Genomic DNA, 26,060 nt, shown 5'->3' with positions numbered 1-26,060 from the left:
AGCATTAACATGGTTTATTTTCATGGAAATTGTGCACTCCCAGTGTTTCAAACAAAACCCTTTTCTCCATATGTTAAGTTTGAAAACAAAATCTTAAGTGAAATCATCAATGGTGAAGAATTTGGTGGAGACGACACCAATTTCACAAAGCTTAATCACATCAATGTTCTTGTTATCCAGTGCTGAAGAAAAAGGGGTTTCTCGGATGATATCCTGGCAACTTCTCGTGGCATTAGCAGCGTTGTTCAGATCATCGACCATGCTGTCGATGGAATCGGAGTTCAAGTCATCGTTAGCCGACGAAAGCTCCCGGATCGTCTTGTTGTTATCAAGCTGACATCTCTGGAGAAGCCGGCGGTCGGTGGAGCTGGAAGAATTCTTGAGCAGCAGGCTAGCTATGAGGACTCGGGCGTCGGTTGCTTTGACTTGTGCAAAACGCAAGGCGGTATTAGCGATCTCCCCCGCCGTCGCCGACGGGGCAGATGCTGCGCTCGGAAATAGAGTGTCCACACAGAATTTGTAGTCCGAGGTGTGGTTGCAGACCTCGTTCACAAGGTCTTTTCCACGCAAAGGTTCATCTGCATATGAAGGATGGATGATGATCATAAAGATCAGTAGCAACAATGGAGAGAGAATCTGACAGAGGAGAGTTAGAGAAATAGATTGAAATCGGACCATTTCTTGGAGAAAGATGAGACAATGGAGGCACGCAGATTGCGTTTTTTATTTTGCTTTCTTCATTTCAGGCTTTCAACTTGCACGAGTATAGAGCCATTAAATTCTTTAAATAGTCTGAAAACGTGGTTCGGAGGCCCACACAAATTTCAGGCAACACATGTGATCTTAACCCTAGTTAAACTCACTATCAATTATCGTAGTCGTGACACATATATACTATACGGCTATACCTATATACATTCACTCTATACATATGATCACTTGATCTCATGATGAGGAATTAAGTTGATCATCCCAACAACTTAAACTTGTTTAATTATTTAATTCTTGTAACTGCTTTCGGAATCAATGGGTTGCAAGTTTTCATGGTTGTAAAAGAAGGGAGATTATCATCCTATAATAGTAGGGAATTCTCTTATTAATTGTAAATTAAAGGAATTAATATTTAATTACAATAATAAATTTACCTTTTTGGGTTGCATAGAAACTTGACAAGCTTATCAATTTTGACACCATCATCCCCATATAGGATTATAATCTTGATTATAGAGGTTGGTTTGATCATGTTTTCTTAAGTTTTGATTTTGATTTTTGAGCGTTATAACCTTAATTTATACTAAAAAATGAGAAAAAATTGACTAAATTTCCCTAAAGGTTAAACAATGTATAAAAGTAAATATTGGTTTTTTATTAAATAATAATTTGCAAGATCATACCCAATATAAAATAAAGCGAGCTATATCTTCATCTCAAAATCTTTATATTATTGACACATCTAAAATATAAAATAAAATTATTTTAAATTCAAATCTACTTAATTCCGTGTCATATTTAAATTTATCAAATTTAGTATAATCGAGGAAGATCAAATATTTTGTTCATTTTGTAACCCTTAAATCCAAATTACCAACTTAGTATTGAAACTTTTTTTTCCCTAACATTAAAAGAAAAGTGGCATTTAATTTTTTTTTTATAACAATTCATGAGAGAAAATGAATGCAAAATTCTTATGAGGTTGTTCAAAACGGCATAAAATATTAAAGATGAGGAACCAAAATCCAGGTAATCCCAAATTACAAGAAATTAACTTCTCTCAATCAAAACACACGCACACTAAGTAAAGAGTAAACACACGGAAAATCAATAACCCCCTCAATTTCCACTCACACTCAGCATTTTCCTACTTCCTGGGAGGAAGGTCCGGCTTCTTCTCCGACCCGCCGGACTTTCTAAAAGCCCGACTCCCGAAAACCAAGAACCCCACCGCGTGTCCGAAAACGGCCGCGAGGAAAACGCCGCCATTAAACGACATGATAGCCAGCATCACCATGTAGCTGAGCCCTGCACGCACGGTGTGCATCGCCGTCTGAAAGAACCCAGCGGCGACCTTGTTGGCTCCAGGCTTGATGATGCTGCAGTAAGAGAGCCACTCCACGGTCACTGCCAAGGCGAACACGAACATCAAGGCCAACGCGTACATGCCCGAATTGGAACCAGGCCAACCCGAGAAGAGGATTTCGGATTTGTGTCCCCAGTAGAAACTCATGTGCAACAGCGACTTCCGATGCACGTGGAGTCCCGTTGTGTTCCAAGCCGATGTCGTTTCCACCATGTTCACCATCGACTTCATTTACTTCCTTTTCCTCTGTTTTTTCTTATTGTTTTGTATTTGGGAAAGAAGAGAAGCAGGGTTTTAAAGAGGGAACAGAAGAAAATACAGATTCTTTCTTCTTTTTTTCTTCATTTCTAAAGCTGGGTTTATTGAGTTTGCATGGTTCCACGCTCATTTCCAGGGCAGGTCGCTTACTCTTCCATGGTTATAATCTTCCAGGGGGATGTTGATTTGTCATGTTTTTGGCTTGTACGTGCTTGGAAGGGGCGTGGGGGAAGGATTGAAGGAGAAAAAGAGAAGTGTACTTTAGAATCCTGCAAAACTCGATCCCAAGCAATCCCCCTGGAACTGACATTTTCCAAGTTCGCACGGACCGAATGACTGCCATGGCAGAGATAGGAAGCTACTTTATCTTTTTGTAATAATCTCCAGCTTAAACAATTCCAGCCAATGACGCATTGAAGCAGAGATTTTAGATTTTATTCTGTCTTTATCAACTAATTTCCCTGCTTTATGATTAATTAACTAAAACCTGTGAAGTGCATGTCTATCTGTGGGTCGCCAATGGAAGGCAAAGAGAACAGATGGGCATGGTGTTGGTACATGGGCTCTGGTCCTTTTTGAGTTTTAGCCAGTGTAAACACTGTAGAAATTTCTCAGCCAGGGCCCAAGGCAGGAACATCATCTTCTTCTTCTGTTTGATTTTCAAGATAGTCGGCTCACTGAGAAAATGTAATGGAGTACATGGTTATTATATTCCCAATAGTAATAGTCTAACATGCATGTAATGGAAGTTATAATTACAACATCTAGAATACAATTTATTAACAGAAAATAGAAAAGAAAACCATAGCATTTAGTATATAATTTGGCTAGAATTATGAGAGTTTATGTAATGTAATAGCATTTAGTATAGTATCTATACATTATTATTTTATATAATTTAAAATAAATATTTTTAAAATTAGGGATATTTATTCTTTTTAAGATTTGTATTTTTTTAAATTTATTTATTAACAAAAAATGATATTGATTAATTCACTCGTTGTGTACTAATAATGTATCATTTTTTAGTTAATTGACAGTGTGCAATACATCAAACATAAATTCTATACTTAATTGCCTTCATAAACTCAATGATGTTTTTGTCGCTAACAAGTTGAATTCAAATAAATTTTGCATATAGTAAATCCATCATAACCCTAATATTAAACTAGAGATTAGCTAATAATTAGAGGAACATTACTAGTATTTATTAATTATATTTATTTTAATAATAATATATAAGAGCAATATACATGCACACTCAGATCACATTTCTTTATTTTATATGATCATGAAGACTTAATAGTCGGGCTTTAACTCTCAAATCTCTCATTTCCCTCATGAAATTCTTAAAGCAGAAGCAGAATCTCTCACACTAGCCAAGGATCTGAATGGTTCTTCTCTGATTGCCTTTCCTGGCTTCCTTTTTAGGAACTGTCACTGTGAGCACCCCGTTCTCCAAATATGCCGTCAGCTTATCAACCTTTGCATCCTCAGGCAACCTGAACCGCCTCACGAACGAGCCGCTGCTCCGTTCCACGCGGTGCCAATTGTCGCTCTTCACTTCTTTCTCCGAGCTCTTCTCCCCGCTGATGCAGAGGATCCTTCCGTCCTCCAATTCCAACTTCACTTCGTTCCTGTTCAGCCCTGGAAGATCCGCTTTGAACACGTGAGCTTCTGGGGTCTCTTTCCAGTCCAGGTTCGCCAGCGCGAACGGTGACCCGGACGAGAAAGCAGGACGAGGCGCAACCAGAGCGCCCCCGAAGTTAAATTCCTGGAACGGATCCCAGGCTTGCTGGTAGAAAGGCTCGTGCAAATAGCAACTCGGAACCTTCGACATCTTTGTGAAACAACTAGCTAAGGAGACGTCTAGGTACTAAGGTGACAGTTAACCCTTGAAATGAAACAAATTAATGATATAAATGTTGATGCTATATTGCTATGAAAGGCTAAGATATTGGGATCAGTATTTATAAGGGAACAATGGAATTCTAAATGTACAACAATCTATGGTATAATGCTAATTGTGTGTCCATGATATTTCGAGAGAGGAATCCTCTTTTAAAGAAGATGGAAATGATGCCTGGCCAGAATAGAATTTATGGATGAAAGGATGTAGACGAATATGGCATCCGAATATATGTTGCCCCCTCAATGTTAACTGGAGTTCCTGTTCGCGAGAGGATAACCCTTTTTAGAACAGAATATGTTGCTAAATTGGCCCGAGGGTAAGGCTGATGCAAGGAACATTGACGCCATGTTATATGCGTAACTTTAGGACCGACTTAACCCATACTAATTGGGTTTGAAAGACACTGAAAAGCGACAAAAGAGAAGACCGATGAGCCATGGCAGGGATCTTAAGTTGCTTTGGAAGTCCAAGCTTTCTAGAGGTAGTAAGTAAGCCCGTAGGTGTTAGCACATGAAATAAATCATAGCCAGGCCCTGGTCCATGAGCCAAACCTTCTCGTCTGCCCTGTGAATGGAATGGCCACGCAAAGAGGAAGATTGTAGATGTAACTTGGTGGAAGATTTCAGAAGACACATGAAGAATGGCCCCGGAATCCTACAAGCCAAACTCTATATATTTAATCGCATCCAAGCTTTTTTTTCTCTCATTCAGTGAAAGAACTAGCATTAAGAGTTCTCTAAAATCTTTTTTGTATCACTACTTCCGAAACAACGAAGAAAATGTTCCTAATTTAATCTATTTTTGGCAACAGGATTGTCTTCGATCCATTCTCTTCAGATATCTGGGCATCTTTAAATTCCAACGATGAGATATCAACATTTGCCAATGCCCAAATCGATTGGAAAGAGACCCAGAGGCTCATGTAATCAAGGCTGATCTTCCTGGACTGAAAAAAGAAGAAGTGAAATTGGAAATCGATGAAGGAAAGGTTCTTCAGTTAAGTGGAGAAAGAAGACAAGAATGAAAAGTAGCGCCGTATTAAGAAGTGGTGCCGTATAGAGAGGGGACGCGGAAAGTTCCTTAGGAGATTCAGGTTACCAGAAAATGCAAAAGTTGATGAAGTGAAAGTAATAATGGAAAATGGAGTGCTGACTCTGACAATACCAAAGGTGGAAAAAAAGAAGTCAGAGCTCAAATGCAATGATATCAGCAACTAGATTAGGAAAGCTTTCCAGCATATGAAAAAAATAAATAAGTAATGGAGTGATTGTGTTTATATCATTTGTTTAGTTTGTTTTTTTTTGCCAAAGCAGCTCTTATGCTAATGGGTAAATTCTTTATGTTTTTTAATGTTTCGCCTGTCACTGATTTGATGATAATGATCTATGATGGTTTTCAGTTCATTTCTACTTTTCCTTTTAGTATGGGAGATGTTTTTCTTAGTTTTAATATGGAAGATGGATATTCATTTTGAGGTTTTTTTGAAAGCAGGTGGGCATGAATATTTTCTACCCCTTCACCTGGCTGAATGTGTTGCCACTTCACCTTTTTTATTGTGTTATGTGCCTGAAATGTGTTGCCACTTCACCTTTTTTCTTGTGTTCTGTGGCTGAAATGTATTACCATTTAAGACCCAGGGACTAATTGCTTTTTTTTTGGCTGTATTGTGTGAACCATTTGGGATTAGCAGCTGAAGGGATTTCTCTTTACCTATCTGCCTTTTTCTGGCAAAACCCCTTTGCAAGCTTTTTCAATAAAATATTCATGCCCGTCAAGAAAAAAAGTGTATTAAGTCTTCTGCTTAACAATGGTTTTCCTGGTTTTCCATTGATTGCATGTCTTCAGACACTTCACAAGCCGAAGGAATCATTGATCCTATATGACTTCTATCAACTTTTCCAAGTTTTTTTTTTGAAAAATAGACATTTCATTTCAACACAACAGAGATTTAAATCAAATTCCTGTAAGAGTACAATAACAGCACCAGATTTTAAGTTGTTAATAGACCCATATCAATTTAAATCCAGGCTTTACAAGAAAACCACACAGCAAAAGTATCCCTTTGCCAACATTACGAAGATCCATCTTACACTATTTTAAGGCTGCTTGGTAATCTTTTGCTAGCAACATTACGTAGGAATGAGTGACCGTATATCAGTAATCAACCGCTGCAGGTTGCAATACGAAGATCCACCTTCCTGGACACTCTCTTCTGCCCGTCTTGCAATCGGATCCATTGACTTCATTATACTCCATCTCGCTTATCTTCCATTAGATCATTCACCAGTTTCTCAACCGTTGATCTGTCACATGTATCTTTCATATCAAAACCAATCCTCCATAATGCACTCACACATCTGCTGTTGACTTGCTGGTCAGCACCCGTGGGCCAACAAATCATGGGCACCCTCGCGTATATGCTCTCCAGGGTTGAATTCCATCCGCTATGGGTCAAGAACCCTCCGACGGCCGGATGGGCTAAGACCATTTCTTGAGGCACCCAACTCACTATCAACCCTTTCTCCGGCGACATGTTTTCAAGCTCCATTAGGATTTGTCCTGGACTTGAATCATCTTCTTGTTGTCCAACAATGGGGTTGGGTCGAATGACCCACAAGAAAGGCCTGCAGCTATTGAGTAAACCCTGCCCAATCTCAAGGATTTGGCTGCGAGATAAACTTGCCAAACTCCCAAAGCTAACAAAAATGACTGATCCCGATGGTTGAGCATCCAGCCATGTAATGCAGCTTGTGTCTTCTTTGCAGATGGTAACATTGATTGAATGTAAAGGATTTGAATTCTTAATACAATAGTTATTAAGCAGACCATGCAAAGGACCAGTGGTGTAAATTTTAAAAGGCAAAAAGGAGCTAAGTTTAGAGATTACTGGGGCTTCGAGTTTGTCAAAGGTGTTAAGTATCAGACCATATGCCTGAGACACAGCTGAGGATCCATAATTAGTACTGATTTCTATGACTTGTTTGCAAGCTGCGTCAAGCCTGCAAAAACCTGATAGATCCCGGCGTCGAACAGACATTCCCAATCCTGGAATGGAAGTGACCGGCTTGTCCATATCTTTATCTGTTAAACAGAATATGATTTAATTTCTCACTCTTCACACAATTAAAATTAAAAGTCAAGAGATTTAGATGGTCGCAGCAACTATATGCATGCCTATAACCTCGTAATGGAACTTCCCCTTCTTCGATGAGCTTCAAGAGATGAAAGTCCATCCACATGTAGTGAGCACACCCTACTTGATAGGCGAAGACAGGAATATTCCCAAACTCCTTGGTAACATCCAGGGCGGAAGAACACATGATTAGCCAATCTGCTATGATGCACGTGGGAGGCCGCCGCCCTGTTTTTGGCTCCAACAACTCACTCAAAGCTGGCTTCGCCGCAGCTTTTATAGAGAGCAAACAGTCAACAAAACCTTGTTCGGACAGTCTGTGTTGATCAAGACCGAGTGGGACATTATCAGGGTAGGACAAGAGCTGAAAATTAGGACACTGGCGACGGAATGCTGGAATGTCCAAGGAAAGAAGGAGAAGGTCGTGGTTGCGTTGAGTGTTTAGGAAGGTGACTCGGAAATTGGCATGACTGAGAAGTTCTGCTAGCCTGAACATGGGCTTGATGTGGCCCTGGAAAGGGCAGGGCAAGAAGACTACTTGAGGAACCTGGGGTTCTGGTTGCTCCATTATTTGACAATAATTTGCTTTGGGCTATTGGTTGCTCAATTCCGGATGATAACACCCAAATATACGTAGAAAACTTCTAGGAAACATCAATATCTGAACATGCAGACATGAGGCTCCACACAGTATTGTCGGCTATCTGATTATGATCCACGAGACTGGAATTGGAGGACAAACAGCAATACATTTCCTCTGGTTTTCATCTTTTAATTAAATTAAGTTGATGTAGGAATATATTATTATATTATAATTTTGTAAAAACTATAAATATAATAGAATTTTTTTATTTAATTTAATTTTAGGCTAATTTTAATTTAATGAAATTTCTAAATATTGGTGATTTACTTTAGTAGGAATTTTAATCTTATCACAGTTGATTTCTTTTACAGCATCCAAGTATCTTTCCAGCACTTCACATCATAAACATTTTCCCAACTGTTTTATTTAAAAGAGTAGGTACCAGCGTCATAAGTGCTTTCCTAACTCTCCAATATGGTTTTTATAATTTGAATATTCCACTTACAAATTCTTGACGTTGGGACATTGGATTAACATTAATTGAAGAACCTATCTGTCGAACTTGTACTCCATGGGGTGAAAAGATACTGCCAAACATCAGAAATCAAAATCTTAATAATTCTAATAGCAATTCAGCATTAATCTAATTTTGTTAATTGTAGCAAGATTCGGATAATAATTACTGGACCAGCAGTGCTTAATTCCCAGTCTGATATTTGATCAGAGCTTTCAGATACATTGACATTATTAGGTGTTCAATCAATTTCCCCAGGTTGCTATCAGAAGAGCCACCTTCCTTGACATTATCCTGAGCTTGCTTTGCAATCTCGTCCATTGATCTCATAGTTTCTTCTCTTTTATACTCTCCATGAAGCCTCTCACCAGGAATGCCTAGGTTACACGCAATTGAATATGATTAAAGCACAAGAATGGTATGTATTATCCAGCTTTGTAATACTCGATTCTAGCAGTCATATCGAGTTTTTAACCTTTTTTTTAATATTATATGTATAAAGTAAATGATGGTGGACGTATTCAGTATTTATGAAGGTGACTTGGGTGCTAGCATAACTAAGAAGCTCCGCTAGTTTGAGCATGGGTTTGACACGGCCTTGGACAGGAAAGGGCAAGAAGACAGCGTGGGGTGCTTGAAGTTCTTGCTGCTGTTGCTTCTTTTTGATAGATTTTTTACTATAGTTAAGCTCCTGGATTTTGAACTTTGGAAGAATGAACTTTATGTATACATATGCAAGATAATTGAAACCAAACTTGTACTCCATCATAACACGTTATTGAGTTTCTAGTTCTTGAATTAGCATCTCTAAGTTCCTAGAGGAAGACCCGCCATGGCTAACACGCTCTCGAGCCAGCTTCGACATTCCATCCACTGATCTCATAACCTCCACCCTTCGATCTTCCATCAATGCCCTTACCATCTTCTCCACCGTTGACCTATCACACGTGTCCTTCAAATCAAGTCCAATCTTCCACACCTCACTCACACATCTGCTGTTGACCAATTGGTCAGGTAGTTTAGGCCAACATAGCATGGGGACACCAGCCACCATGCTTTCAAGGGTCGAGTTCCAACCGCAGTGGGTCAAGAACCCACCCACCGATGGATGAGCCAAGACCTCCTCTTGGGGCGCCCAATCCACAAGCAACCCCTTTTCTTTTGACCCCAGATCGAGCTCTCGTGCAATCATTTGGTCATGGTCCTTCTCTCCTGCGATCATGTCTGGTCTAAGGACCCACAGGAACCGCTTACAGCTGTTCACCAGCCCGTGCCAGAACTCCAATAATTCTTCTCTTGTTAAAACCACATAGCTTCCGAAACTCACATAAACAACAGATCTTGGCGGTTGTGAGTCAAGCCAAGTGATGCAGTTGTGGTCTGCTTCCCTCAGGTGGCCGTTAGATGATGAATGTTGTGATAGATCTCCAAGACGAGCTTTCCAGAGAGCATGGAGAGGTCCAATAGTGTAAACCTTAGGAAGAAGGGGGATCATTTGAGAGAGAACAGGAGCTTCCAGGGAGTCAAATGTATTGAAGATAACGGCAAAAGCTCGAGTCATGGCTTGAGTCTCGCTTACAAAGAATTGAAAGTTAGGGTCTTCCAATTGTTTCAACCCGAAAGAATAAGGCCGATCATGCAGTCTTAAACTGCCTTGCATTTCTGGAACGCTGCCAACTTCCTGACTCATGTCACTATCTGTAAGAATTTTATCTTGCTAAAATTTTTCAAATATAGTACTAAAAATAAATGTAGAATTGAAGTTGAGCAGTTTAAAAGCTTACCTGAAAATTGAAGCTCTCCTTGTTGAATGAGCTTGGGAACACAAAGATAAGACCACAAGCAACAACTACTTATAGTTCCAAAGATAATAACTTTTATTTGTAACTCTTCTGCAACATCAATGGCAAAAGACAAAATCCCATCTGCTATTATGCAACTAACGGGAGGAATATCAGATTTGTGGGACAAAGAGATAAGCAAATCCCGGAGAAGTGGCTTGGTAACATTCTTGATTGAGTGCACTAAGTGCATGAAGTGTACAAGGTTACGTGGATGTTCTTCAGGGAGTCCATCGGATATAGACTGGAAATGAAGGGTGGGGAACCGAGTGGAGAGGTCTTGGAGGTTGCTTAAACGGCGGTGACTATGGTGGTTGCTGAGGAAAGCGACCCGGAGACCAGCTTGACAGAGGAGCTCTGCTAGGCAGAGCATGGGTTTGATGTGGCCTTGGGCAGGGAAGGGCAAGACCAGAACATGTGGTTGCCTCATCTCAAAGTCACGACTATTGGATAACGGTAACATGTCTTTCTATGAACACATGTAATGTTAAATTAAGCATCAAAATTTGAAAAAAAGATTAAGCATTAATGCATTATCATTTCTCTGATTAAAACATAGGTTCCAATACATTGTTTTATAATGACAATACAATGTTATTACCAGTGAAGTGATAATACCTTCAGATCACTTCTTGCCTTCAGAATTGTTGTGAGCTAAATGACTCCTTAACCGTATGTCATCAATCAATTTGTCGAGGTTGCAGAAAGAAGACCCCCCTTCCTTGACAGCTTCATGAGCCAACTTTTTAATCTCATTCACTGATTTCATGATCTCTTCTCTTTTATCCTCCATCAGATCTCTCACCAGTTTCTCAATCAATGATCTATCACACGAATCTTTCATGTCAAAACCAATTTTCCACACATCACTCACAAACCTGCTGTTCATTTGCTGGTCACCGATTGCAGGCCAACAGATCATGGGCACGCCTGCAAATATACTCTCCAAGGTTGAGTTCCATCCGCTATGAGTCAAGAACCCACCAATGGCTGGATGTGTCAAGACCTGTTCTTGAGGTGCCCAACTCACCAGCAGCCCTTTGTCTCCCGTCATGTCTTTAAGCTTCCCCAAGATTAAGCTTGGACCATCCTCTCCAATAACTGAGTCTTCTCGAATGACCCACAAAAAGGGTTTACCACAATTAACCAAGCCATGCCACAACTCGAACATCTGGTCACGCGTCAAGATGATTACACTACCAAAGCTAACAAAAATAACTGAATTTGACAGCTGAGAATCAAGCCATGTCATGCAACTTGTGTCTTCTTTCCATAGAATATTTTCACCTGATGCTAAAGGTATCAGGTCATTGATGCGGACGGTAGAAAGACCATGCAAAGGGCCGACAGTGTAGACTTTGGTAAAATGAGAACCAAGTTTAGCTATCACGGGTGCTTCAAGTTCATCAAAGGTATTGAGTATCAAACCAGATGCCCGTGGCAAGACTAAGGTTTGATCGTTGATAAAGGATTCCAAAGCTGGATCATTGGCTCTCTTGATCCTGAAAATTCCTGGAAGATCACGGCGTCGAACAACATTCTCCAGTCCCGGAATGCAAGTGACTAGCTTGTCCATGTCTTCATCGGCAACTAAAATCAAAGGTTTGATTGCAATTCAAAGAGAAATGAAACAATCTCGAAAACAAAAGGATGGCATATAAGCAACATCATTGCTTCAGTATCTCAAATTAAAAGCTGGATAAGCATTACACCAAAAAAAATTGGGTATTCAATAATTAATGCTAGGACTGGCATGTGAAATACAACAAGATTGTTAGTCATATGCTGTATATAGTTAGGATAGAACTTATCTTTTTCTTTTTACTTAATTATAGTAAATAATTAAGGTTTGTTTTCTAGTTTTAAAACTGATTCCTAGACAAAACCAATTAATCCAAAAGGAAAACATGAAATCCACTAAGAAAAAGACTGTCTAAACGTGTATTTCAAGAATCTGAACCACAAAAGCACTGATCAAAGCATAAAAAAAGTACTTATTGAAGATACTTAAGAAGATTTGATCCCCAACTAACCTTGAAAAGGAACATCCCCTTCTTCCACGAGCTTTGGTAGATTAAAGTAAGCCCAGATGCAACAAGCACTCAATGTTCGCAAAGGGAAGAAAGGAATCTCAAATTGCTCTGAAACATCAATAACAGGAGATGACAATAACCCATCTGCTATTATGCACGTTGCAGGCTGTCGCCGTCCCTTTTCCTGGTTGAAAGAAATCAAAAGCTCACCGAGCGCTGGCTTGATCACAGACCCTAAAGACAATATCTTGTCATGGAGGCTAAATAGGCCAGGGGGTGGACGATCGCGTGACGGACGAACAGGGTCAGGCATGGACAAGAACTCAAATTCCGGGTGCCGACGGTGGAATGCAGGCATATCCATGGAGAGAAGGAGACGATCGTGGATCTGCTGAGGGTTTAGGAAGGTGACTTGGAAACTGGCATGGCTGAGAAGCTCTGCCAGGCTGAGCATGGGTTTGATGTGGCCAAGAGAAGGGAAAGGCAACAAGACTACGTGTGGTACTCGGGGTTGTGTTTGCTCCATTTTGATTCTCCAAGGAATTTCGCTTTAGCTAGCTCCTGGGTTCTAATCTGCAGTAGTGTAAATGATGTTAATAGTTTAATTTGCTTCAAACCGATCGTATACAGACAAGGAGGTTCTTTCTTACAGTTACAGGAACATGATGAGGTTCTCTGACAATGGTTGGAGCTGACAGAATTTTCTAACTGCATAAAAGTAAAGCTGATAGAGTTTAGTATGGTAGTTTGGCTATTGGTGAACTGCGGGCCAGAGACTTTCTGACAGAATTTGGCCTTTTTCTGAAAGGGTAGAATGAATTTTTAAATACCAATTCACTAATCAAAGCATAACTTCTAAAGTGACTGGCCCCCTGCCTTTATGCAACTCAGTACATCTTATTTAGGATCTTCTTTGTTTCAACTGGTGAAATGCTAATGCCTTCTAATCACTTCTTGCCTTTCGAGCAAAATGACTCATGCACGTCTGGGCCGCCTCCCTCGGTGCTGTCTTCTTCCTCTCTTCTTCCTCAGCCGTTTCAGGCCATCCTCTGATCTCCCTCAGATTTACGTGATTCATAGCTGAGATATGGCAATCGAGAGTTTTGTTGATATAGATTTGGACAATATTTATAGGATGCCTACTAACGTTTATTATTTAGGATACATTGTTTTATAATTGGTGAAATGCTAATGCCTTCTATCACTTCTTTCCTTCCGAGCAAAATGACTCATAGACCAAATGTCATCAATCAATTTCTCAAGGTTGGAGAAAGAAGAGCCCCCCTCCTTGACAGTTTCATGAGCCAGCTTCTTAATCTCATTCACTGATTTCATGATCTCTTCTCTTTTATCCTCCATCAGGCTTCTCACCATTTTCTCAATCGTTGATCTGTCACAGGTATCTTTCATGTCAAGACCGATTTTCCACACATCACTCACGAACCTGCTGTTGATTTGTTGGTCACCAATTGCAGGCCAACAAATCATGGGTACACCTGCATATACACTCTCCAAGGTCGAGTTCCATCCGCTGTGGGTTAAGAACACACCGACAGCTGGGTGAGCCAAGACCTCTTCTTGAGGAGCCCAACTCACCATCAATCCTTTGTTGTCTTCTATCATGGCTTTCAGCTCCCCTAGGATCAGGCTTGGATCAGGCTCTCCTGTAATTGAGTCTGGTCGAATGACCCACAAAAATGGATAACCACTATTCACCAAGCCATGTCCGAACTCAAGCATTTTGTCTCGTGTCAAGCCTATTACACTCCCAAAGCTAACAAAAACAACTGATCTTGACGGCTGAGAATCAAGCCAAGATATGCAACCTCTATCTTCTTTCCAGAGAATACTGTTGCTTGATGCTGAAGTTGTTAGGTCCTTCGTGCAGGCATTGGAGAGACCATGTAAAGGACCGACAGTGTATATTTTGTTAAAAACAGCACCCAGTTTAGATATCATGGGTCCTTCAAGTCCATCAAAAGTGTTGATTATCAACGCAAATGCTCGTGGCATGACTAAGGTTTGGTCGTTGATAAAGAATTCCAAGCCTGGATCATGAGCTCTCTCAATCCTGAAATTTCCGGGAAGATCTTGACGTCGAACAACATTCTCTAGTCCTGGAATGCAAGTGACTGGCTTGTCCATGTCCTTATCTGCAACACCATACAAGTTAAAACCAAGGTAAATGATAATGAATCATTAAAGAGTTTTTTTTTTTCTTAATTGCATCATAGATTCTGTTAAATTCAGACTTGATGGGATACACAACATTGCTAATTATCATGTAAAGAGGGAGCTAAGTGTAAATTGGGGTCTGGGAGATAACATTTTTGTTTGATGTTCCATCTTTTCCATTGTTTGCCTGCTTCTGCAGGTTGCTTCCTCTGTAGCAGGCAATTTCCTGCTTTTCTTAGATAAATACAAATCTCAATTATCCAAACAGAGATACCACAAGAATGCCAGATCAAGGTAAGTGGTTAGCTTGCCGCTTCTTTCCTTAATTATATACAAGTAATCAAGAATCTGATTGTTTACCATTTCATTATCAGAGCGTGCATACAATTATCTTATTCTTGTTGGTGATTTATCTAGTTTTCTGCTATTCCTTAGAGAAAATCAACCTAGCAACTTAAACACGAAATCCTTTGAGAAAACAACTAGCTGAAAATGTGATGAGAATTGCTTTGATCCAACTAACCTTGTACCACTGGAACATCCCCTTCTTCAACGAGCTTAGGTACATGGAAGTAAGTCCAGATGCAACAAGCACTCGATGGACGGAAAGCGAAGACAGGAACCTGAAATTCCTCTGCAACATCAATAACAGAAGAAGACAATATCCCATCTTCTATAATGCACGTAGCGGGCTGCCACCGTCCCTTTTTCTTGCGAAGGGAAATCAAAAGCTGACGGAGCGCTGGCTTGATCACAGGACCTGTAGCCAATAAAAAATCACCCAGACTCATAGTGCCCGAGCGTGGACGATCACGTGGTACAACATCTGGGATCGTCAAGAACTGAAACTCAGGGTAGAGTGCCAGCAAGTCGGTGGAGAGGAGACGATCATGGATGTGTTGCATGTTTATGAAGGTGACTTGGAAACTGGCATGGCTGAGAAGCTCTGCTAGCTTGAGCATGGGTTTGATGTGGCCAAGTCCAGGGATGGCCAAGAACACCACGTGGGGTACTTGTGGTTCTGCTTGTGACATTTTTGATTCTTTGAAGGAATTTTGCCTTAGCTCCCTGGTTTTCACAAGAATCGTTAAGTAGATCCAGCACGTGCATTACTTAGTTTGACTTCGGCCTCGCGGCGCAAAGGCCAACGTTAATTTGGATCCACATGTTTTGGTTTGTTGCGTGGCTACGGCAAGGTATAGCTTGGCTCGACGTAAAATATTTTTCAAAAATATTTTTTTATAGGTCAATAAAAAAACTCCACTAACGATATAAAGTGTGCACCCATGAGATGATCTAAATAATAATAAATATTTTTGATTATTTATTTAAGTAACAAAAAATTTAAATTTTTAAATAAACTATATAAATTTTTTAATTTTTAGTCATAATTGTATAAAATTTATTAATTTTTAAAATAAATACTTTTTTCAAAAAAAATCTACGTGGAACATAAAAATATAATTGTTAATTATTGTCGTTAATTTTATAACTTATCAATAATGAAAAAATGATTTTATTTTTTATTAATTTTAAAAATTATAAAATTATATATATTTTATTAAAGCCTACACTACTTTCGCCAGCAGACCATTGCCCCCAGGGAGCACCAACAGCACCGATGTGGTGGCTAGTCGATAAGAAACGTCTTCAATCAATTTGAAAGAAAGAAAAGAGTAAAAAGAAGAGTATTTTAAACATTTAATGTTTAAGTATTAACATTATTTATATATTTAAATAAAATATTTATTTTAAAAATTAATAAATTTGTATAAAATTATAATTAAAAATTGAAAAGTCTATATATTTTACCTTAAAATTTTCTATAAAATATTTCATGAGGTAATTTTTCTTTGTTTTTTATTACTAAACGGACTTTAAATGTGTTGGGTTGGGCTTGCTAATCAATCAGGCTGAACCAAAATCTGAAGACCCCAAAGGAAATACGTACTCTCAAAAGGGTCAGATCAAGGTGCCAATGGTGCAGAGCTGGACTCTGGTCCTCCCACATGACACTCAGGCCTGAATTGTCCTGTCATTCAATGGGGTACCATTTGTCCTTTTTTTTTTTTTTAAGACAAAAATTTGATGAAATTCATAACATTTTACTCGGTATATATCCAATATTATAGTGGATTTTGTCGAACAAGTTGCAAAGATAGCTGCTAAAAACTAAAACCCCAAAAGAATCCATCTTAGATTTGTTACTTTGTCTTCTTATCTAACTATTTAGGATTCATGAATCCCATTCCTCACCAATTTAGAAATCTCTAAACAAAACAATTGGTTTTATATTTAATACATTATCAGAACATAATATCAACAACACATCAAAGGCAAAAATTTAAAAAATTAAAAAAAAATAAAAAGACAATAATTAATCATTTCATAAGTAACAATTTTGGCTTTAACCCACCAATTCCAACAAAAGAATTTGTAATAATGAAAGATCTGATTTCTCAAATTGGTGAGACAAAAGGAATTTTATTTTATTTTTGGATAGGAATAAGTTAGAATGAATATTTTTCACTATTAATCTTTAATAAAGTGTGTTAAATCGCCTACAATGCCTTTATTTTTTTTTTCCCATTAAAGGTGAAAGGTTGAATGCATGCCAAGATTGGAATAAGACAATCCTAAAAGAGGGACAGAGAAAGAAAAGAATTGCGAACAAAGATTCCCATTAAAGATACTTCCCAGAATTTTCCCCACAATTTTATTATTTTTTTTTAATTTTTGTGGGGCTAAGCTTGCCTTGGGCTTTTTGAAAAAAAAAAAATTAAAGTCTATATAGTTAGTAAGCCTTTGTTGAATATTTCGACCATTTTATTTTATTTTATTTTTTCTGTCTCATGATGATTGTCAACACTCTTTTTATCTTATAACTTTTTAATCAAGATGACTTTTTTAATCTTAGTTTTGTGTTATCAAAAGAAAAAAAATCATTTATGCATTAACAACTATTAAAAAAGAAATTAAATTGTTACGGAATTAACGAGATTTAAAACTCCGAATACATGAAAATGTTAGAGTTTATTTATATCAAGAAAATTATTTTTTTAATTTTTAATTTTTGTTTATATTCTAAATACAAGGACTTGGAAAATAAAAAGAAATAAAATTTTTTAATGCGATAAAAAAAGTTGAAAAATAATTCAAATAATCAATCATTTCATTTACTTCATGAAATCATTTATTATAATGTAAAAAAAAAGAAAAATTAAGAATATAATTTGTAAACTCCAATTACATTTCTTATTATTTTAATTATTTTTCTCACACAATATTTTATGTTAATTCTGTGAGTAAGTTCTACTATTAAAAAAAGGTAAATTATTAATTTGAAATAAAATTACCATAAATATAACTAAATATATTAATTTTTAAATTAAGAATATTTTGATAATTTTATTAAATAAAATTAATAAACATAATTGTTTACAAAAATAAAATACAATTTATTTATAAAAAATAATTAAAAAATTTTGAAATCATGACGAGTATGGTTAAAGTTTTTTTTATATATATAATTAGTGAAGCCCCAAATTTGTTTAAAAAACCGTGCAACGTAATTTAAGGGAACCAAGAGTCAGAGGAGGAACAAAATCACAACTATGGAAGGCAGTAAAGACAAATACTAAGAGTCAGTAATCCAAGACTTTCAGCCTATCCAATTGGGCGCCTAAGCCTCTCTAATCGGTGCATGCAAGCCATCTCATCATAATAATTAAACGCAATAATAAAGAGAAGGGAGCCCGCTGATGTAGACCCACCCCGCGGGGTGGCGCGTAGGACCCACACAAGTCCATCGGGATTCGTCCCCACGGTGAAGAATTGGTCTTTAAAGTCACGGCTAGCGGGTCCCACATTTCTCGCCAAATCCCCCGCCATCTTTGATTGTCCCCCTCCCCGCCTTTTAACCGTTCGATCTACAAATATATAGTCAAATCAAAGACACGCTGATATAACGCCAAACGTTATTACTCCCTACTCTCTCTTTCTCTCGCTCAGTCACTCGCTCACTCTGTCTCCTCTTCCAACCCCGGTTTTTTTCTCTGGCAGTGATTGTTTGCCGCTTTTTCCTTCTGTATTTTGTTGTTTGGATGGAGTGAAAGAAGAAAGGAAAATCGGCGATTGCTTTGGACAAGAGGATTGTTTTGTTCTTTGTTTTGAGTTGGCGGTAATTGTTAATTCTTTACTTTGCTTAGAATCTACGTCGAGTTTGTTTGTTTTGTTTTTCTTTTTTTTTGGCGTTCGGGATTATCGCCGACTTGCTTTTCTTTCTGTAATCGAGATCGGCGAGTTTTTCGAGACTCGCGTCACTCTCTTCAACCTGCATTGCCTCCATTTCTAGCTGGTAACGATTCCATTTTTCTTTTTTGCTTGATTAACTTCGCTTTGTTTTTTCTTTTCTTGTTAGTTTAATGCTCCGTTTGATTGCTGAGAAACAAGAAAGAAAATCAAGAGTAATGAAGAAGGAGTATTTTTATTTATTTATTTTATTCATTTGTTTCAGATGGACATTATAAGATTAAGAAATGGATGCTTGTTGCTAGCTGCTGGTTTGGAAGAGTGGAAAACTTTATTTCTTGTTTTCTGTTGCATTTTCCGTTATTTTCTCAACTGCCAAACATATGCTGGATTTGGTGATCCTTGATTAATATTCTTTTTTTGGATCTGTGAGATTCTTTTTGTTTTCCACGGGAATCGAATGCGGATGGTTGTGTTTGGTTGTTTGGAGAATGAATATTGATCAGAGCTTTAAATATGCTGTAGATTAAAGAGAGAAAATAAAGCGTCGATATAAATTAGTATCTTTCTTGTTTTCTTTTCTGTACTGTAAGAATTACTGGACCAATGATTGACTTTCTTGTAAATGGGAGGAAAAAAAATTCAACTTTGGGACCTTTTTTAACTGTGATTGCTAATGACATTAGTAGTGTTACAGCTGGAATCCCCTAAGTCATTTCGTTTGATCGTTTGATGTGCTCTCAAGTTACCGAAGGTTTTGTAATGTTACTTTTGTTATCTTTGAATGGAATTTTATTTTTCTTAGTTCCTTTGATTTTGTGTTTATGTGTTTTGCCATAGGGAAAATGGACCTATGGGCAGTTAAAAATGATGAGCTAGGATTTGTTTGACCACAGATGATTAGAATAAGTTTTTTTGCTGCATTTGTTGACCACAGATGATTAGGACAAGTTTTTGTTCAAATAGGTGTGGGGAGGAAATTTGACATGTTTTGCTAATGTGACTTTCAAGATGAGCAATAATGTAGTATATTATAGCATATATTATATTCAGCTATAAACCAGGTTATTCAATCAAATTGTTAAACTGCTTATGTGAGATCCTCTCTTCCTTTGCACTCTTGCAGCTAAAATGTCTTCATGAAGCACAATAATATTTGATTTCATGCCATTTGATAGAAGAACCTCTGAGGGACATGGGATTTGGTTCAGAGTCAAAAAGGAGTTCAAACCTGCAGCAAAACTCAAAGATAGTGAAGGAGAAAACTCAGTTGCCTCAAGCGAACCTGAGGTTGAAGAATCAAGGGAAGTTAAAAGGAAAGAATGGTATTGCTCTTCCATATGGTAATCTGCCAGGTGAACGAGGACAAAACCAAATCCACAGCACCTTGGTTGAAACAAAATCCTTAGGGGATTGCCAGGGGCAGCCTCACAAGGGTAAGCCAACAAAGGAGGATGAGCTTGTCAAGTACATGTCAAACTTGCCGGGTTACCTACAGCGTGTAGACATTGGAGAAAACCTTCAAGAGAAGGCATTGAATGTTGGGGTTCTAGATTGGGCACGTCTAGAGAAATGGAAGCACCACCAAAAGCGTATCCCTAAAGTAACTGGCAATGATGTATCATCCACAAGCACAATTTCATCGATGAAAACAAATACCAAGTCATCTGTCCTTTCTAGTGCAGTTCCCAAGGATACTGCAGCCAATAAAAGCAAGCAACACCAACAAACTTGCTCCAGTCTTAACTCATCTCACAAAGAAGGCCTTCCTCGAAGTGCAAAACCATCTACTCAGAAGGTTAGACACTTCCAAGATATTGAAACTGCTTCCAAGAGCACCTTGGATCAGCAGAAGAAGACATCCAAGATATATAAATCCTCTGGCACAACTTATTCACATGCAATTCTTGACAAGGGGAAGAAAAAAGAGTTAAATCAGAAAATAACTTTGGAAATGGGAAATATGTCATCAAACATGAGAAACCATGGGGTTTCACCTCTGCCAAAGGAAACTGTTAATGTTTGTGATGGTGGAGCCAAAAACAGAGTAGAGCAGAGGCAGGAAATTGATGTAAATAAAAAGGATTTGGATCCGAAGAATACTTCAGACGTGGAGGCTTCTTCATCCAAATTCAGAGATTATGCTGTTTTACTCGGTTCTAGGAAAAAGCTGGATGCTGCAGGTGACAAAACTAAGGAGACACAGGACTCAAAAATTGATCTTGCTCATCAAATTTCTCCTGGTGAACACAAGAATATCGTTCTTCTTCGACCAAGATCCGCCCGAAATAGCTTTTTTGAAGAACCCCCAGAACTATATGATGGGACTTTGAATGAAGCAAACCGGAATAGTTTTTCGTGTGACTTCCTTCAGAAGGTTCGCTGTGGGGAATTATGTTCTGAAGTTCCTCATTCTTATCCATTGCCTTCTGGAGTTGAGATGAATCCTGCAACTGACATCATGGCACAGGGTCTGGAGCCTTCATCTAATGCATCTCATGGGTCTGCATGCTCAAATAACTCAGGAAATTTAAGATCTGAAGGCAAGCATTCAGCAGAGAACAAGATTAAATCTCAGGATGCTGATGTTGAAACTTTAAAGATACTGGAAGAAGAAATGGCTGAGCTGGCAACGAGAAAAAGTAGAAGTAGTTCACCAAATCGCCGTTTTAGTTTCAGCTTAAGTCGTATGAGTAGAAGTTTCAGTTTTAAGGAAGGTTCTACTGCCCCACAATTGAGCTCCACTTATGTTTCTGTCAAGTCTGGTCCAGTGAGTTCTGATTCTTCTGGTATTTTGGACGATACAATCAGAGAGAAGGTGAATGGCCATAATAGAGCTAGGTCCAGCCCCTTAAGAAGGATGCTAGACCCGCTACTGAAGTCCAGAGGCTTGCATTCTTTTCGTCTCACTGACACTGTTCAACCTTCAAAAGGAAGCTTGAATTCCTCTAGTGCAAGGCCAGTTAATACTAACAAATCCCTTCAGGAAGAAAAGTTTGAGTCATCAATGATTCAAGCCCTTCTACAGCTTACAATAAAGAATGGACTACCACTGTTTAGATTTGTTGTGGACAATGGCAGTAACATGCTTGCAACTACCATGAAAAGTCTAGCATCATCTGCAAAGGGGGGATCTGATCAGAGTTACATATTCTCTTCTGTTAGCGAAATTAAGAAGAAGAGTGGCAGCTGGATAAGTCAAGGAAACAAGGAAAAAAGTTGTGGCTACATCTGTAATATCATCGGACAAATGAAGATTTCCAACTCTCATATTTCAGACTTGACAGCAGAGGACTCTTGTAATCAGTATCCAGTGGTAAGAGAATCTGTTCTGTTTAGTGCGGAGCAAAGACAGGCAGATCAAGCAGCAGCAAAATTTACACCAAATGCAGAGCTCGCTGCTGTCGTCATCAAAATGCCTGGTGAAAGCACTGATGTACAGCAGGGTGATAAAGACATAACCAAGAAGGGCTCTACAGATTGTTTGGCTACAGATGGGTCCTTTTGCAACCCTGCAGAAAATGCAAGCTTTAATAGTACTACTGTCATACTTCCTGGTGGTGTCCACAGCTTGCCAAAGAAAGGAATACCTTCCCCGTTGATTGACCGATGGAAATCTGGTGGATTATGTGACTGTGGAGGTTGGGATGTTGGTTGCAAATTACGTATTCTCTCCAACCAGAAGAGAAGATGCTGTAAGACTTCAAGGACATGTCAAGTATGCCTGAATCCCAATCGTCTTGATCTCTATGCCCAGGTATTCTCTTTTTCTCTAATACCTTTTGGTCCTGCACTATATTATAATGTTTCCTGCTTATCTGAATTAGTTCTTGTTTTGTACTTATTGCAGGGAGAAGCACAACAGAACAGGCCTATCTTCAGCTTGGTTCCACATAAGAATGGAATCTACGCGATTGAGTTCAGTTCATCAATCACTGCACTACAAGCCTTCTTTATTTCTGTAACAGCTATAAGCTGTCAGAAATCCTCTGATCTGCCAGAATTCAGCAACCTGCCTGAAGGAAAAGTTATAAAGGAGACCGTACTGAATGGCAACCATGGAATGGAGAACAAACCAATCAATGTACTCAGGAACATGCCTGCAAAATATGCTCCAAACCCACCTCATTCCCCTGTCGGGAGAGTCTAGATTCGAACGGGAGAGTCTAGATTCGAACGCGGGACCTGGTTTGCTTTTCAGGTATAGCTTTCTCAAGTCTTTAAAGGTGGGAAGCCAGGTTAAGTCTTTGGTTAGTGACACATACAGGGAATCGGGGTGTAGGCCGGCCTGTTAGACATTACGAGTAGATCACTTGTATAAAAGAAATAATGGCATTCAATATACCACTCACTGTTTTAATCGAGTGAGTTTTTTTCTGTAAAGTGTCAGAGAACAACAAAGTCCTACATATTATTAGCAGCAATGTTCTAGTAATATGCGGCGTGGTAATAAAGTCATTCTGGGTTCTCTTCTTTCTTGTGATTGTCAGGAATGCGACCATTTTTCTTTCTTTCTTTGGAGTCAGGGAAGATAAACATGGATTGGTGATCTCAATGAGTAGGGTAGGCGTTATTTTTTAAGTATTTTAATCTGAATTTTATTATTCCATAGGAACTCAAATCTTATAATTCAAAATCATGTCCGAATATCTTAAATATTAATCATTAAATATTTGCACTCGTTAGATTTCTGATAAAAATAAATAAATTTTTATCCATATATCTGTGCATATTATTGAAATTCAATATTAAAAGTCATTATTTATAATTAAGTTAAGAGCATCTGAATTTTATCAAACTTGTATGAGATATAGTTCTATCCGAGTTTGATTATAGAATATCATAATCTAACTTAATCGGATCGGATAATATAAAATACTCAATAGATAAAATTGGCTCAAAATTATGTCAAAACTTTGGTTGTTGCAATCGTATGGTAAGTGAACCATTTCCATTTATCCCTTTCTGTTTGGGTAATATTCGTTTCATATAAAGTTTCTTTTGATAGCATAATGTATGGAATGTTACTTCAACAAATTTACATAAAAGATGAAGAAAAAGCATTGGCTTGAAACACCCACGTAGATCATCCATGTTCGAGAATGCATATCCTTTTTGGAGCAGGGAGACAACGTTGTTATTATCATAAAGCAAGCTGAATACATTAACTGAACAATGTGCACTGCAGCAGGAAAGAAACAGGGGGAAGGTTAATGGAAGTTTAAACCATTTAGAACATACTTCCAGAAATAACTTGATTTATGCTAACATCCACCCGAATTTCAGGAGTTTGAACAATCAGGCAGGTTCTACAGACCAAAATGGATATACATTGATGAATTGACTCAAAAAGTGCAGAAAATACCGATGAAGAAGCGCAGATGGTTTCACAAATCGACCAGAGAAGCATGGTGAATGCATATACACCATTGACCATTAATCTTCTCGAACACGTTTGTTACAAACTGTCCTCCCCAACTGCTACCTTTCGTCTTGACAAATTCCATGCATGTGACATATCCAACATCCCCTTTAACATGAACTTGAACGTTTTTCAGCTCTATCTCTAGTGGAAATTCGTAGTTCATCCATACGACTTCCCAACTTCCCATCACGTAATCGTAACCTGATATTCCGTTTGCCCCTGGGTGCACACAACACACATCATCTCCTTTGGCCCAAAGGTTCTGCATGGCGGCTAGATCCCCTCTCCTGAAAGCATCGTAAAACCGAGAATTTGCTGCCAGTACTGAAGCCTTGCTATCCTCATGGAGGACTCGAAGGTCATCCCTGATTCTTGCTGCTTGGGCATAGTTTTCTTCCTCAATGGCATTCTGCAGGTCCCTTTGTAAGGTTTGTTCATCCATTATGATGCTTTCACCACTTAGGGTTCCCTCGAGGTCATCACCTTTTGATTGACAAGGGATCAACGATAACATACATGAATTTTCTCTAAAAGGTGCTGCACTAAATTAATCAAGAATTAGACCTGCGTCAAACTCAAGTCCAATAATGAATTAAATTCATCCAATTAAAGACAAATTGAGGCACTCTATGGAAGCTAAATTTGGGCTCAAAATATGGATAACCTCACCAATCTACCAGAAGGAAGAGATCAACCAACTTAACAATTGATTTACAAGAACATTTTCAGAAAACTCAAAGGAAAAATTTTTGTTTAAAGCAAAAGCATGCTCAATGTGGCAACAATGTGTGAAACACACTGTGCATCCTAAAATTAGAACCAGACATTCTTCATGAACAACTGAAATTACATTAGCAGTTGATGAACAAGACATGTGATTTTCTAGAACAAAGAGGACAAAGAATTAAGTAACAGTTTTAGCAGAACATGTAAGATGAGAAGCTGCAATGATGGAGAGAAAGAGGAACACACTTTACAATGCCTTCTTTTCATACACAACCTGGGCCTGGATGAAGAAAGAACATTGCAGACAACAACAAAGCCAAGAAACTTACGAGGTCTTCCACTAGGCAACTTGGACAGACATTGACCCGCAAAAAACTCTGTTCCGTTTCCTGTTGAAGTCCTAGCTAAAACCACATGACATCGCTTTGGAGGTGATGGATAAAAGCAATGAAGACTCCTGAAACTGTTAGTGCTTGAACATGGCATGCAATTAACATTCACCTGGAACAATTAAAGAAAAATTCAGAGAAAACAGAAATATAAATAGCTGTAAGCGAAAAATTATAGCTTCCATTATTTCAAGAAGCCATTTCATCCCAAATAGATTGATATCAAAAGTGAGCTTGGAACCATATCAATAGGATTTAAATTTAAGAGCTCGAACTGGGTTTTTAACTACATTAAAAGATAAAAATTGCCCATTTATTCAAATTCAAGGAATCAATAGCAACTGAAACTTCAGCTATGGACAGAATAACAAATAAAGACACCAGGAGAAAATTAAACTTACATTGTAGCAAAAACTAGATCCCTGGAGTGCCATGAAAGGCAAGGTTATTTACATAGAAAGGTATTATAACAGAGACCAAAAATCAAAGTTTTGGGTTTTGAAGCTAAAAGGGTTTTGCTTTGATTGCTCTATCTCCTGTGAGATCACGACAGGAGGCAGAACAGAAAAAATTGCTGTCGAGAGTATTTCAGGTCAAAGAAAACAAAGGTAATGGGCTTAGTGTCCAGTTGAATGGAACTCGGACATGGGCTGAATTGACATAAGTTAGATAAGCTATGGGCCTGATGCAGAGCTGAGTTTTGGTATTCACGAAAGATTTATGAATACTCCTACTCAGAAGGA

General features: G+C 38.4%; 9 protein-coding genes, 1 long non-coding RNA gene and 1 pseudogene across 13 annotated transcripts; 3 read left to right on the top strand and 8 right to left on the bottom strand.

Moving 5' to 3' along the window:
* Positions 1 to 93: 93 nt before the first annotated feature.
* Positions 94 to 1,203, bottom strand: LOC110420686 (uncharacterized). Its single transcript, XM_021434061.2, has 2 exons — positions 1,146 to 1,203; positions 94 to 578 (listed from the first exon to the last, which is right to left on the bottom strand). The coding sequence occupies exons 1-2, from the start codon at positions 1,201 to 1,203 to the stop codon at positions 94 to 96; spliced, it is 543 nt and encodes a 180-aa protein (XP_021289736.2).
* Positions 1,204 to 1,674: 471 nt separating this feature from the next.
* LOC110420545 (copper transporter 4-like) lies at positions 1,675 to 3,024 on the bottom strand. Its single transcript, XM_021433899.2, has one exon. It carries the CDS (start codon positions 2,306 to 2,308, stop codon positions 1,859 to 1,861), a length of 450 nt encoding a protein of 149 aa, XP_021289574.1. The 5' UTR covers positions 2,309 to 3,024; the 3' UTR covers positions 1,675 to 1,858.
* Positions 3,025 to 3,521: 497 nt separating this feature from the next.
* On the bottom strand, positions 3,522 to 4,290 carry LOC110420533 (18.1 kDa class I heat shock protein-like). The gene has a single exon (XM_021433885.1). The coding sequence runs from the start codon at positions 4,173 to 4,175 to the stop codon at positions 3,711 to 3,713; it is 465 nt and encodes a 154-aa protein (XP_021289560.1). The 5' UTR covers positions 4,176 to 4,290; the 3' UTR covers positions 3,522 to 3,710.
* Positions 4,291 to 5,026: 736 nt separating this feature from the next.
* Positions 5,027 to 5,464, top strand: LOC110420651 (17.8 kDa class I heat shock protein pseudogene; annotated as a pseudogene).
* A 630-nt stretch (positions 5,465 to 6,094) lies between these two features.
* Positions 6,095 to 8,115, bottom strand: LOC110420531 (7-deoxyloganetic acid glucosyltransferase-like). The gene is given in 3 exon segments (XM_021433883.2): positions 6,095 to 6,499; positions 6,502 to 7,328; positions 7,429 to 8,115. Coding segments are annotated over 3 exon segments (1,470 nt in total). The 5' UTR covers positions 7,949 to 8,115; the 3' UTR covers positions 6,095 to 6,376.
* A 984-nt stretch (positions 8,116 to 9,099) lies between these two features.
* Positions 9,100 to 11,071, bottom strand: LOC110420532 (7-deoxyloganetic acid glucosyltransferase-like). The gene is made up of 3 exons (XM_021433884.2): positions 10,937 to 11,071; positions 10,262 to 10,787; positions 9,100 to 10,175 (listed from the first exon to the last, which is right to left on the bottom strand). The coding sequence occupies exons 2-3, from the start codon at positions 10,779 to 10,781 to the stop codon at positions 9,253 to 9,255; spliced, it is 1,443 nt and encodes a 480-aa protein (XP_021289559.1). The 5' UTR covers positions 10,782 to 10,787; positions 10,937 to 11,071; the 3' UTR covers positions 9,100 to 9,252.
* Positions 10,057 to 13,139, bottom strand: LOC110420528 (7-deoxyloganetic acid glucosyltransferase-like). Of its 3 annotated transcripts, none has more exons than XM_021433881.2 (3): positions 12,352 to 13,038; positions 10,937 to 11,908; positions 10,057 to 10,158 (listed from the first exon to the last, which is right to left on the bottom strand). In XM_021433881.2, the coding sequence occupies exons 1-2, from the start codon at positions 12,875 to 12,877 to the stop codon at positions 10,944 to 10,946; spliced, it is 1,491 nt and encodes a 496-aa protein (XP_021289556.1). In that variant the 5' UTR covers positions 12,878 to 13,038; the 3' UTR covers positions 10,057 to 10,158; positions 10,937 to 10,943. The 3 variants fall into 3 exon arrangements, with proteins under 3 accessions (XP_021289556.1, XP_021289554.1, XP_021289555.1); XM_021433879.1 differs by lacking the exon at positions 10,057 to 10,158 and adding an exon at positions 10,651 to 10,787; XM_021433880.2 differs by lacking the exon at positions 10,057 to 10,158 and having other exon boundaries at positions 10,824 to 11,908; positions 12,352 to 12,924; positions 13,002 to 13,139.
* A 171-nt stretch (positions 13,140 to 13,310) lies between these two features.
* Positions 13,311 to 15,560, bottom strand: LOC110420529 (7-deoxyloganetic acid glucosyltransferase-like). The gene is made up of 2 exons (XM_021433882.1): positions 15,050 to 15,560; positions 13,311 to 14,504 (listed from the first exon to the last, which is right to left on the bottom strand). Exons 1-2 carry the CDS (start codon positions 15,558 to 15,560, stop codon positions 13,540 to 13,542), a joined length of 1,476 nt encoding a protein of 491 aa, XP_021289557.1. The 3' UTR covers positions 13,311 to 13,539.
* LOC110420534 (uncharacterized) lies at positions 14,435 to 15,218 on the top strand. Its single transcript, XR_002445546.2, has 3 exons — positions 14,435 to 14,532; positions 14,726 to 14,820; positions 15,089 to 15,218. It is a non-coding gene; the product is annotated as an uncharacterized LOC110420534 (long non-coding RNA).
* Positions 15,561 to 18,498: 2,938 nt separating the features above from the next.
* Positions 18,499 to 23,252, top strand: LOC110420557 (enolase, putative (DUF3527)). The gene is made up of 3 exons (XM_021433910.2): positions 18,499 to 18,883; positions 19,904 to 22,534; positions 22,628 to 23,252. The coding sequence occupies exons 2-3, from the start codon at positions 19,973 to 19,975 to the stop codon at positions 22,925 to 22,927; spliced, it is 2,862 nt and encodes a 953-aa protein (XP_021289585.1). The 5' UTR covers positions 18,499 to 18,883; positions 19,904 to 19,972; the 3' UTR covers positions 22,928 to 23,252.
* Positions 23,253 to 23,911: 659 nt separating this feature from the next.
* Positions 23,912 to 25,891, bottom strand: LOC110420482 (Nuclear transport factor 2 (NTF2) family protein). Of its 2 annotated transcripts, none has more exons than XM_021433809.2 (3): positions 25,719 to 25,891; positions 25,258 to 25,429; positions 23,912 to 24,685 (listed from the first exon to the last, which is right to left on the bottom strand). In XM_021433809.2, exons 1-3 carry the CDS (start codon positions 25,749 to 25,751, stop codon positions 24,165 to 24,167), a joined length of 726 nt encoding a protein of 241 aa, XP_021289484.1. In that variant the 5' UTR covers positions 25,752 to 25,891; the 3' UTR covers positions 23,912 to 24,164. The 2 variants fall into 2 exon arrangements, with proteins under 2 accessions (XP_021289484.1, XP_021289482.1); XM_021433807.2 differs by having other exon boundaries at positions 23,912 to 24,739; positions 25,719 to 25,889.
* Positions 25,892 to 26,060: the final 169 nt, after the last annotated feature.

Source organism: Theobroma umbraticum, unplaced genomic scaffold (assembly GCF_002168275.2).
Source record: "Theobroma umbraticum cultivar Fairchild unplaced genomic scaffold, ASM216827v3 scaffold_86.0, whole genome shotgun sequence".
Lineage (NCBI taxonomy): Eukaryota > Viridiplantae > Streptophyta > Magnoliopsida > Malvales > Malvaceae > Theobroma > Theobroma umbraticum.
The sequence above is the reverse complement of the archived record's forward strand: the minus strand, read 5'-3'. Positions and strand labels throughout refer to the sequence as shown.